Source organism: Anoplophora glabripennis, unplaced genomic scaffold (assembly GCF_000390285.2).
Source record: "Anoplophora glabripennis isolate ALB-LARVAE unplaced genomic scaffold, Agla_2.0 scaffold759, whole genome shotgun sequence".
NCBI classification, from domain to species: Eukaryota; Metazoa; Arthropoda; class Insecta; order Coleoptera; family Cerambycidae; genus Anoplophora; species Anoplophora glabripennis.
In genome coordinates, this window is record NW_019416834.1 from 98,275 (window position 1) to 111,147 (window position 12,873).

The window sequence follows — 12,873 nt, forward strand, 5'->3', positions numbered from 1 at the left end:
AGGATCAAAATATTTTTCTAATAAAGCATGAAATATTATTAATATAAATATTTTCCATCGAATACGTATATCTACCAGTATATTGGTAAATAGAAATGATATTCTGTTTACCAGAGACAGTTTCCTGTCAAGCAAATTTCAACAAAATAAACCCAATTAATTTAAAATTATTTTGAATGCACCATACCGTTTACATTTTCAAGTGAACTGACATTTTCCGATTGAGAATTATACGGTCCATTTATTTTAAAATTACGCCATTATAATATAAGTTGCCATTAATCATTTCTATATAAAGTGCCAAAGTTTTTGCGACAAAATAACGATTTGCCTCCTCATTAACATTATGTTCGAACTTTGTTGCTTTTTAACGGATGAAGTGTGTTGAAAATATCGATTTTCCCTTGCCCAGCAGTCACGGCCTTGTCCAAGTGGCTCCCTGTACTTCCCGTTATGAAATTAGAGTGAAACTTATGAAAATCATTAGTTACCCCCTATTTAGTGAAAATGTTTCACTTCACGCTCATAACTCTTCATATAGATAAATAATGTTACAAAGTTCGCAAAAAAATCTAAATCATTTGCGACGGAATCGTGGACAGTGATGAACGAGCTCAACAGATTTTCGATCATTTTTTTTTGGTAGACCTGGAATTTACCATTCTTCCTTCTTCTCTTCATGGGAAACCTCCTCGTCCAAATCCACTTGGGATCTTAGCCTGTTTGTGAGTCTTCTCCTAAGCTATAGTGGTGCAAGAAACCCATTTACAGTGGTAGCAAATTGTCGAACATTTCACTCCGTTCTTCCTACAAATGCAACCTCCTTTGCATCCGATTGTACACTTGCAATAGAGTGTGTTTAAAAACTCTAGTGGTGCAGCCTCAACAATCATTGTGACTGGAAGAATCCCATGCCTGGATGACTTCCAGCCCCAATCAGTGGGATTCATCCTCCGCCCGTTCCAAATGTTAATTTGAAGGAAAGCTCTAAAGGAATGTTGCATGGCTGCATCTTCAGTGGGCGGCAGAGAAGCGTGGTTGAATTGGGTCTTGAGAAAGTATTTCTAAAAAATTTCGTAGCACATTTTGCGCCGTGAAGTGGCTTCGTCGTACTGGCATTGCATTGGGTGCTGTAGTAAACTAATTGGTGAAAACTTTCGCAACATCCTGCAGGTGGCTGTTGTTTTTCCACAAGCTTGACGAATTTAATTTCGTAGCTACTTGAAACTTAATGGTAAATTCAAAATATTACTGGACTGACCTTTTTCGAGTTTCAAGTATATAGCGGATGAGTTTTTGCAAATGTAGTCAGAAGCACAAAAAGGTCAATATGTTGCCCCACGGTGTTAACTCGTTCTGACTGCTGATCTAGTTGGATGGCTTCTTCGTACTGTTTTTTTTTTCTTTGTTTGAAACCAAAGTTAAACCTCAAAAACAAAGGTTAAAGCAATAACACTGCAACCTACACAATAATCTGTGATACATAATTGATTCATAATTCTTTAATACACAATTCAAAAATAATCGTTCTGCTAATGTATATTCGATTAATTGCAGGTCATAACTCTAATATGCGTGAAACTAATTTTGATTGGATAACATAACCAGATTTTGAGTTGTAGGGAGTCAAAAAAACAATTTCGTGGTATTTCAGAAAAGTTAGAAAAAATATCTTTTTTTTTATAGGATAGTCACTCAACTCAGAATGTTGCACTCTACAATTTATGACATAACATTTATTTCTGTAGGATAAACGGTTTCGGAGTTATGGGAGTTACATTTGAAGCTCATTAGGAAAATGGGACAAACTTAAAATCTCTTCATTTCGATGTAAAATAAAGTGATTACAATGATTTCCAGAAATTATTTCCAGAAAAAACCCATTTTACTGGCCTACAATTCCATTCGTCAAAGTAATAAAATGTAGAGGGGCTATTTTTACGTGTTGCTCTTTGTCAAGATGATGTTATCACAAAAAAATACAATATATATATTTTTGAAAGATTACCTACAGATTTATGTGTTTTATATTAATAATATTTAATTATTTTCAATTTTATTTAAGATACTTATTAATTACATTGTTTAACTTCATTTGACAGGATAATTTAATAAAAAAAAATTGAATTCATTTGTATTAACATATCACCTTTATATTCAAGTGCTGAATTTAAAAAAAAAGTTGTTAAGCCTTTCTTTTGTTAATAATAAATTGTGTTCAGAATTCATTTCATCGTTAGCACACAATTTTATAATAAGCTCAGGATGGTCATCAAATATTTGTAGAAAGCAACGTCGCCCTTTTCGTTTTTGTACCCAACTGAAATGAGCGACTAAGTTCTCGCACTTTTTGTTTGATTTCCTTTCATACATTTAATTTTTTCCTGGTATTCCAGCAACTGTTGATGCTAGTAGCAAACATTACGTTCTGCCGAAACGCCAAAGGGAACAACCTTGAAATTTTATTCCTGCAGTAAAAAATAATATATTTTTAAACATTATTTTATAATCATGTATTATTTTCATAGCATTACGTTATTTTAAAAATAAATAATAAATTAATAAATCTTTCAACTATTAATGAATTTTGTAATCTTCGTTGAGACGTTTTAACCGTGTTCAAACTAATTTTGCATCATCTCTCAATTTATAAAAGAAATTGAGGAACAGCGATTTAAAAATATAAAAAAGAAACGAAATTATCGGATGAATGTATTACTATAGAAATTATGGATTGAGGTCTTCAGATATATAGTGACTTAGATATATGTATTGAAATGAACACACTGTATCTCAACACACGACACCGAGTAATAGCAGAGAAAAATTCATGAAATTATAATGTAAACTATAAGAAAGACACAAATTACTTTTAAAGAAAAATAAAAATCTCATTTCATAGTTATTTCATATCAAAATTAAAATATTATCATTCAAAATTTAACTAATACATTTTAATTGAGAAGCATGTCGGAAAAGAGAAAGTTTAGGATCGAAGTGGAAGCAAGAAAGCAAAAGAAAAATGCCACAAGAAAGGCCAATTTAACAATTTTACAATTAAATAAACGTTAAATAAATTAGTACAAAAGAAAATTCAAATATTATAGTATCAGAAAAACACATAGGCTAGAAGTTTATTATAAAAATTGTCATGCAGAATGTCATATAAAAATTTCTTGTAAATTAGTTTTAAGATGTATAAAATTTACTACGCAGTTACAAAATACAAATTACGCCGTAATTTAATTAAAATAAAATTACATCGCAATATGTTGGAGAAAGTGCGCAGTTAGAAAACAATATCATGGATACAAGTGACCAATAACAAAAGGACAAATCAGAAAATTTACCTTGTACCGGAGAACAACAGAGCATCGTTGGGAAGTAAACAAGTTGGAAAACAAGGAAGTTGGTCCGAGGGGTGCATATTATCCTGTAGCTCCCCAAATAACATCGTAGAACACCAAGAAGCAACCAACTCAGACACAAAAATCATCTTCAAGAGACGAGTACAGCTGTTAAACCACGACTAAAAGTGAGGTGAGAGTGACGATTGAACATTCCAATGCAGAGATTATGGAAAATGTAAGTTAAGCTAAGCATATTCTCCAAAACATAAATTAAAGTATTGCGAATTCGAAGTAAAAACATTTTGTGAAATTGAAAACTTCATTTCAAACCATAGACAATGTCAGTGGATAAAAATTAAAATGATATTTTTTGAACATTTCACAGTATAAGGATTAGTTTAGTTTCTGTCTTAATATAAGTGAGTTTGTTTCGTAAAACATTTGACACAGTATTAATTGGTTAACCAAACATTTTCTAAATCATGTTAGGTAGAGTTAAGAAATTTATCAGTTATTAAGTCATGTAAAAGTCCATAACAAATCTAGTTTCTGTTTCTTAAAATATTGTTCGAAATTTAAAGATGAATAATTAATAAATATCATATTGTGAAAATCGTTAAAAATTGCTTTCATTCAGTGCTTCTTACTCAAATCAATAGTAATAGTAAATTTGAATAATATTGAACCGCTTCTCTGAGATAAGAACTCATGCTAGTATTCTGAATAAGTGTTTTGAGGGACAGTGTAGTATTGATAACTAAACATTTCTATCTACACTGTAATAAAATGTACACTGTTAATGTTATTCATGCAAGGTAAAGCTGCCGGAGGAGAGATTAGCAAAACGAAGGTAAGAAAGTACAATTCGTTCAAATCTGTTATTGTAATAATTGCTTAATTTTATCATGAGAACCTGCATCCAATGAAAAATTTGATTTCAACACACACAAATTACATTCTACACAACAATAGGCGTCCAAACGAATATTTAATCATTACATACTACAAAAACAAATCATATACTATACTACATAACAAATACATAATAAACAAAATACACTAAATTAAATCAGACAAAAATTACAAAAATACAAAATTAAAAATAAATATTAAAATTATAGTATAGAAGAATACCTGGAAGAGTATTGTCTTAAATAGAAAGAGATGTTACTCTCAGATCTTAGAAATCTTTGTCATTATTCTCAATGTAAGACATTCTCTTATGTTGTAAAATAGGAATGTGGTCTAAGAGTAATGTTGGTGTTACTAGAAATTCTAATGCACGTCAGAAAAAATCCTGGCATCACAAGAACTGTCTAGGAATGTTAATTGACCTTTATTTATGGCTTTAATTGATTTCTTATAAGGAAGGAAAATTCACAATTTATCCAAAAAAATTTGGGAATAGATGAATCATGAAAAATTGAGTTGATATAGTAAAAAAAATTGTAAAATCTTTATAGTTTCCGAGAAAAAAATTATTGAACATTTACATCGTTGGGCGTCGCGTCATTGGAATGCATTCTATCTACGTTGTACACTGTGCGCAATGCGCTCTCTCTTCACGTAACCCCAGGCGATTGAGAATACTGAAATCCGATTTTAGTATTAACGTTATTGCGATAGTGTTTACATTAGTTTTTCATGATTCAAAAATGGCTTACGTGTATAGCAACTTGGAGTTGATGGACATTGTTTTAATTTATTGCGAAACAAGACAACAGTTGTGTTAGTTCATAGAAACTGGGTAAGACGGGCTCAAATGTGTTTACACGTCGCGTCGGTGGACAAAATTTTGAACAGTTGTTCACAGTAACATCAGGTATCACAAATTATTTTATTAATTGAAGCCACAAATTAATTTTATTAATTAATAACAACAATAACTGCAATTTTATTAATTTCTTTCCTTGGGAAATTTAGCCATGAAAATTAAATAATTCCCCATATTTTAAATTTTCACTACCGAAAACGGCGGTGACAACATTTTTAACATTAAGGCGATGTTTCGCATTGTATTAGCTATATCCTTCTGAATTACCCTGTATAGATTTCGCTCATGTTATATTTCTGCTATTTCCCTGGGGAAAATTAAAGTAAAATATGATTCGACTTTATCACTTGTACCAAACATTTGTCTTTGCCTCTATTTGCTCTTAGAATGTTATGAGAGGAAAGCTATTTGAATCCATTCCAAGATATCAGACCGATTATTTTAACTAATGGCAGTCACAGAAATATAAGCTTATGTTGCGTAGATGTATACATGGTGCTTCACATAAAATTAACCGGGATTGAAAAATTATTTTGTGGAACTTTTCCAAAGCAAATTGTAGATTTCTTTCGAAGGAACTTTAACAAGCTGTTTTTCCGTATCATGCTTCAGTTTTAAGCAAATTGTGTTCTGTACTTCTATAATTCAGTAGTATCGCAAAATCAAGTTAAAGATTTTTTAAATTCATAACAATATTTAATACAGAACCAATGAATTTGGTTCTTTAAAATAATAAAATATTATAAATCAGAATTCATAACTATCATAAATACTAAATATACAATACAACTTAGTGGACAGAAAATCGAAATAAGTTCAGTATAAATGTCTGATGTCATATTTGAAATAGGTATTTAATTGTTAAATTGTTCAAGGAACAATAAATGACCGTTATACTAAATATAATGTATCCTGAAAGATGGATTAGAACAAACGGACTGCCGTGGTGGCCAGCTCGGTCGCCAGATCTAACATCAACATTTTAAAATATAGGTAAATTCACTGTTTTACGTGATAAGTCGAAAAGGTTTGAGTTGGTAAAATCTCTATTGGAATTTTATTATTTTAATTTCATATATTAGTGAAATGTCTAATCGATCTAATACCTATTGTTTTATAATTTGTTTTATAGCACGATAAACCGCTAATCTTTCCGAGATTAATAGTGCTTTCAGTAACACTTTGATGTTTATGTCATAATAATATCGCGAAGTTATATTTCAATTTGCCGGGGCAGTTCTTTGAAGATTCGAAAACTTCGCAGAAGTACCACTGAACTGCACAATAAGTTATGCACATATACATTCCGCACACTGTGCTGCCTATAAAGCATGAATTGTGTACGATTTAGCGAGTGGAACTAACGTTAACTTTCGTCATAACGACTGTACTTCGAAACACTTTAACATCGCAAGTTTGATATATGCCGTCCCGAGCAAACTAATTTCATGGAAATGCAACTAAATCACAGGCACTTTGATGTTATTATTTTAAAGCAGTTTAACCGATATATATTGACACTTTTATTGTAGTGATCGTATTTCGAGACACTTTAACGTAGCAAGTTTGATATAGTTCCAGGAAAGCGAAATTAATAGAAATATCATACACGCTATACAGAATATTATTATTTTGAAGTAATTTCTGTAACAGATAGATACTGATACTTTTCTATGTACAACATAGCAACTAGATCGATGTGTTTCCAGTTTTGTTAAGGCCCTTTATTAGTATCAACAATTATGCTTTAATTCATATTTCATGAAAGCCAACCATGTTCTAACACGGTCAATTTTTATTCTATAAATAAGGAGTGCCCATATTTGTAATAAATAATAATTTAATTTAAACTAAACCTATTTTCAAAATGCATAAATTTGCAGTTATAATACGTAGATGTGGCAATAATTAAATATATAAAACTCTATTTAGAATATCAGCCTGGCAACTATGTCGTCAATTGTTGTTGGTAGAAGTGAGTACAGAGATAAGCTAAACCTGTCCACCAAGGGAGGTGGTTTTCAGCAAAACATTTTTGTACGGCATTTTTAAAGAATAGGTTATACAAAAAAAAAATGAACCTCGAACTAAAAGGTACAAAAATAGCAATACCGGAAGTCAGGAAAATTTTTGATTTTCTGAAAATTTTGGCCCAGTTTTTAGTGATTTACTACAGTAGTGACACCGTACGTCTCTGCTGATACAGGCAATTTTTAGCAATTGTGTCGTCTGAAAATTATGCTTAATGCAAAAGTTTATAAATAATTACTTGTATTCTGGAATTGAATATTATTTTTTGTCGATAAGATCATTAATTCCTGTACGGCAACCACTTTTTTGATAAAATATAACCAAAAAATATCGTACTAAATCATGGCCGGTTATAATTAATGCTACAAATTAAAAATTCGTATTAAAAAACAAAGAAATAAATTGTGAAAATTTCGGCATGGCCAAAAATGTCATTATTTTATAAAATAGAATTAAAATGAGTGAATTTGATGTTGGTTCAAATCACCCCCCATACGCTACTTACAAATAGAGGGTTGCACCCTGTATTCCTAACCCCTGTATAAGCAAGTACGAACGGCGTCTCTTTAAAACTTATCTATGTATCGATCCGAAACTTTTCATAAATTCAAAAATTTTCCTGGCTTCCGGTATTGCTATTTTTATGCGGCATTAGTTCGATGTTAATTTTTTTTTGTATAACCTATATACTTTAGCTTTAGGTTTAGCTTATACTCGTATGTGGTAATATTGATTTATAAGTAATTCATGCTGGGTCAAATGACCCCTTGAAAATTTTCGATGGGCTTGTTGTCTATAACATTAATTTTTACTGCTGCTAGCGCGTTTATTACATGAACTATCACTTTTTGTAAAACTTTTTGGAAATAAAAGTTTAACCCTTTCATTAATTGTCTCTAAAATTCCGGTTTGATACGTCCAATTAACAATTGACATTATCAAATAAAAGTTATATTGGGAACGAAGAGGCGTAGGTAACTTCTCTTTTTATTACCATAAAGCTCCAAGTAAAAAGAGTGAATTCCCGAGCGGCTTTTGCATGACTCTGAGACAATTTATTTATAACGCTGTTTTGCACGTCCTACTTAGTTAGATATAAAGGACAACTTAATTTCAACTTTTTGAAATTTTTCTTCTTCGAAACATATTCACGGTCAATCGAATCGGCCTTTAGTACACCTGTTGATCATTGGATTGACCGTCTTTTTCATAAATTTCATCAACACCCATTGCTTTTTGCAATGATAACGCGCAATTTTCGAAAATTGATTTTTCCGCGTTCGACCTTAAGTTAACAAATACATTGCCTACAACACAATTAGTTATTACTAATTTTCTGATAGGTCGGATAGATTTTCATGGGCAGTAAAAAAGTGTAAAAACACGTAATTTTACCACCTATTTGGAATTTGAGAACTTAACGTCACTTCTTTCGAGTTAATTTTTTGATATTATCATTCTACATACCCCCTAACTATGTATGCAGCAAATTTATCTTTTTAGATTTTTGATGCCTTAATAAGGTGTTAATTTGCTCCTATAGCAATTTTGGTATATAAAAAAGCTATTAGAACATTCTAATACTAAAATTATACGACAATTTCTTCTATACGACAAACTTCTATAAAAGTTTAAAGGGTAATAGCTGCTTCCTTGTTTGTTATAATGTTATATAAGCACATATTGGTCAATTGGTAAAGCTTTAATATAATATATTGATTGCACTATTAATGTTCTATAATATTATCATTTAAATAGACTATATGACTAAATTATAAATTATTTTAGCTTTTTAAGGTAAACAATATCACAACGAACTTTAAAAAAGAATCTAGGTACAAAAGGGTTTTATTACAGCTGTAAGCAGAATAGTTAAACAGTTTCTTCTCAACTAAAAAGCTATTTTTCAGAGATAGAGCAATATATATATTGTACTTATAAAACAACTATATAGTAAAGCTTTCAAAGACATAAAAATATATATGGAGAGATTGTCCCTAACCTAAAAATCAGTGAATCAGAAGGTTTGTTTGTAGTAATAAGTAAATGCCGTTACAATTTGTTTTTATGTATTTTTAACGTAATACATATTTTGATAACTTTCATGGGATATTTTGATTTAATCGGGGACATGCAGTAATTTTTATATCGAAAATCAAGCGATATTCGAAAAAGTGAGCTGACAGGTTTTTCAGGAAAACACTGGAATTATTAATTTTAATCGTATTACATTCAAATAAGCTCTTTATTATTTCAAACAAACCTGCCGAGTTTCATTAAAATCGCTGAAAGTGTGGTTTGTTTATACGATACGTCGTTGCTTTTACAGTCACTGCAAAATTATTTTGTGCTGCAAACAACAACATTAAATACTGTAACACTGTTTACTGATTATAATAATTTAATTAATTATTAAATACAATTAACACTAACTGATAATGATTTCATCTTTAGTCATCCATTCACATCTCATCTAGAATGTATTCGTTGTTTGTGACCCATAAGCGGCTGATTTGCCCATATATGATTATGCTAACTTGTGACTTTGTGACAGTACTTCGTACATTTGTACTCTACTAACAGTGCTATTAGTTGAAAGTGTTTTATCATTCAAAACCTTCAGAGTTTCTTTCAGAACATTTTAAAATACAAGAAAGCACTTACAATGTCTATTGGCCGTACCATCTACCCATCATACTTACATTCTACTTTACTATTTGTTGCCTAATTAAAAAAAAACTTTTCTTTTGANTAAGTATTGTATGCACAGCTTTTATAAAATGGTTTTATAAGTTGCGCCTATTTTGGATTTATAAATGCTGAATAACTGAATAACTGTTCTCATCATCTTTTAATAGAGCTTTTACCTGTGGGAGAGTGGTTATATAGATATTCTTAAAGCTATTATAAACTTATTTGTGCTACTTGGGCCTTCATAAAGTGCAATAAAATGTCTACTAATCATTTTTTCAAATTTCCAGGGTTTATGATCTAATTCGACTGAGATAACATTACATTACAATACGGCCCATTCGTTACAAAACCTTTCTACCTATATTCAGTTTATGTATTTATTGAAGAACGAATAGTCTAGCTATGATATATTTTACAGCCATATCTGTCGCCGTAAAAATTTTTTCCACTTTTTATGTTACAAACGCGTGACATGAGCCCGCAAACTTAATGGATGACCGTAAACGTATAAAATTCAAATAAATATTTAAATTGTTTTTTGTTCCCATACCTCAAGTCGTTTTATTACGCTGATGCCGAGTTTTATTTACAGTACTGGCGTCCACGATGGTACGACGCGGCAATAATATTATTTCTCGGTTGCATCTGCGTGTCCGTAAGTGATGGAGACGGCAATGTGCTGCACATCGGCGGCATCTTCCCCATCGCGGGTGAGGGCGGCTGGCAGGGCGGCCAGGCCTGTATGCCGGCCGCCAACCTTGCCCTCGAGGACGTCAACGCCAGGCGGGACCTGCTGCCCGGCTACGTGCTCAAGCTGCACAGCAACGACAGCGAGGTGAGTACAGTTTTGATCGGCATGTCTATGAAAATCATGCTTTGACAACTAGTCTGTTCTTTATACAGGGTGTTCGGGAAAATGTGAGAAATCTCTCGGATGCAGATAGAACATGAGAAAATAAGATGACAAGTTCCTATAAAATTTTTTCGTACAGTCCCTCCCTACGGGGATATGTGTCACTAAAGGACGCCGCTGGAGATCAATTTTTCTTGAATAACTTTTAAAGTACTTGATATAATTTAATAAAAATTTTATGTGATGCACACCAGTAAGGACCTCTTAAAATAGTGTCCTTGAAACATAGTTAACTTTTTTAGTTTACCAGGGGCGGGCTAAGCTTTACAACTTAATGCCTAAATTTTTAACATCCTGTATGATAAAGACTTTAAGATAATAAATCTGGGTAGCTTCAACCTTAGACTAAAAAAAGGTACTCTTGTTTATTGACGATAAAATGAACCGTTTACGAGAAAAAGGATAATAAACGAATTCATGTTTTATTTTTAATAAAAAGGACCATGATTTCAATTTTTTTCTCGACAACACAGTGACATCGCTAATACATTGATCCCATACTTCGTTATTAATTTACCGATTTTTGGATTTCGTGGTGAATTTAATTGTGAATTAATTCGAAAAATTTCAAGGAATTTGAAGGTCATTGTGTTTTGCAAGTATCCCAAAATGAATACTGTCACTGTGTAGGTACAGTACTTACAATTAGACACAATGCGAGAAGTAAAATTCCAACGTGTGGGGGCTGAAGTGGATAATCGATCAATCAACCCAGTTAGGATATAATTATGTAGATTACTGTAATAGTTCATCCTGTATAGTTTAGCTAAAACGGGATTAATTTTTGCACTATAGTCTATCAGTTCTAAAAATACCCCTTTGTTTACCGAGTCACTTTTTTTATTATGTCCACGAAGAGAAAGGTTACATGTACCACATAGTTTTAAAATATTTAAAATTTTTGAAACAAGCAATCGATTTTTCTTAACTGTTTCGTTATGACTATTTACTATTTATTTGTACTGCATAAGCACTATTTAAACAAGAAGCAATATTTACTGTTCCTAAAAGTAAAAAACTCACCAACTTATTTTTGTGTTTAGGAGAATTTTCATGTTTCTTAATTTTAATTTATAAATGTTTCAAGTCAGAAACTCCAGTTTTCGTCCAGTTTTCTTCGCCTCCTCCAAACAATAAACATACAAAACAAAAAAATCTATTTGTTTGGTCACAACCACACAACCACAGGGTCTTATCATAAATGTTTTTATCAAATTTGCGAAAGCAGGCCCACTTTTTGCACTCTTTCTGCACCTCAACTAAATTCAACACTGGCGTTGGACGTCCGTTATTTTTCAATTCGACTTTTTCCTCTAAACTTAAATTACTAATAACAAGTTTTTTTATTTCACAAACCCTCATTTTAAACTTAAACTTATAAAATATAATGTCTTAAAAAGCGCCAAAGCAAAAACAAAACACATATAACCACACTTCAGTGATACGGGTTACTGCCTCATGGAGTCCCAAAACAAAGTGCGCGAGCGCGCGAGCCTATCGTTGCCTATCCCCTCCACGTGCCAATTTGTCCAATCATATGTAAAAATATGCTTGCACGATGTACTCAGATTTCACGGTCCGCGATGGAGTGGAAATTGCGCGCGCGGTTAAACATAACTCTTTGATACGATCATAGATGGCAGATGGCATTAATCTGAGCTACGTTCACGGAGTACATGCACTTTATGCAACCAACCTAACATCCAAGAGATATAGAATGCATGCTATTTAGATTTCTTATTGATTTAAATAAATACCTACATTATTTTAAGTTTATAGTTTGAAAATATCTGGGGGGGGGCGGAGTCCCAGAGTCCTCCTTCACGAGCCGCCACTGGTCTTGCGTCTTTCAATGCTTTACAAGCCAGAAGGTTATATCACGACAGATTTCCTAATCTTGCCCTGCCAAACTAGAAGACATTTCAACGAGTTGACCAATGTCTAAGGGAGAATGGTGGGCGATTCCAGTTAATAATGCATATTATTGACTTTCTTTTTATTTGTAGGAAAATTTAGAAAGAAATAGTACTGATGCTGGTCTGAGAAGAACCGTACGTACGCCGCAATTAGAGAAAAATATTTTAATTGCTGTAGAAGATACTCCATCAACG

The 12,873-nt window shown here is 32.0% G+C and overlaps 1 protein-coding gene across 1 annotated transcript in view; it reads left to right on the plus strand.

The window, feature by feature from the left end:
- Positions 1 to 12,873, plus strand: part of LOC108913578 (gamma-aminobutyric acid type B receptor subunit 1-like) — a gene marked incomplete at its 3' end in the record, with an annotated part of 145,620 nt that overhangs the window by 14,518 nt on the left and 118,229 nt on the right. Inside the window, exon 2 of the mRNA XM_018719145.1 lies at positions 10,442 to 10,684. Coding sequence (XP_018574661.1) covers positions 10,442 to 10,684 — 243 coding nt within the window. The remainder of the gene's footprint in view (positions 1 to 10,441; positions 10,685 to 12,873) is intronic.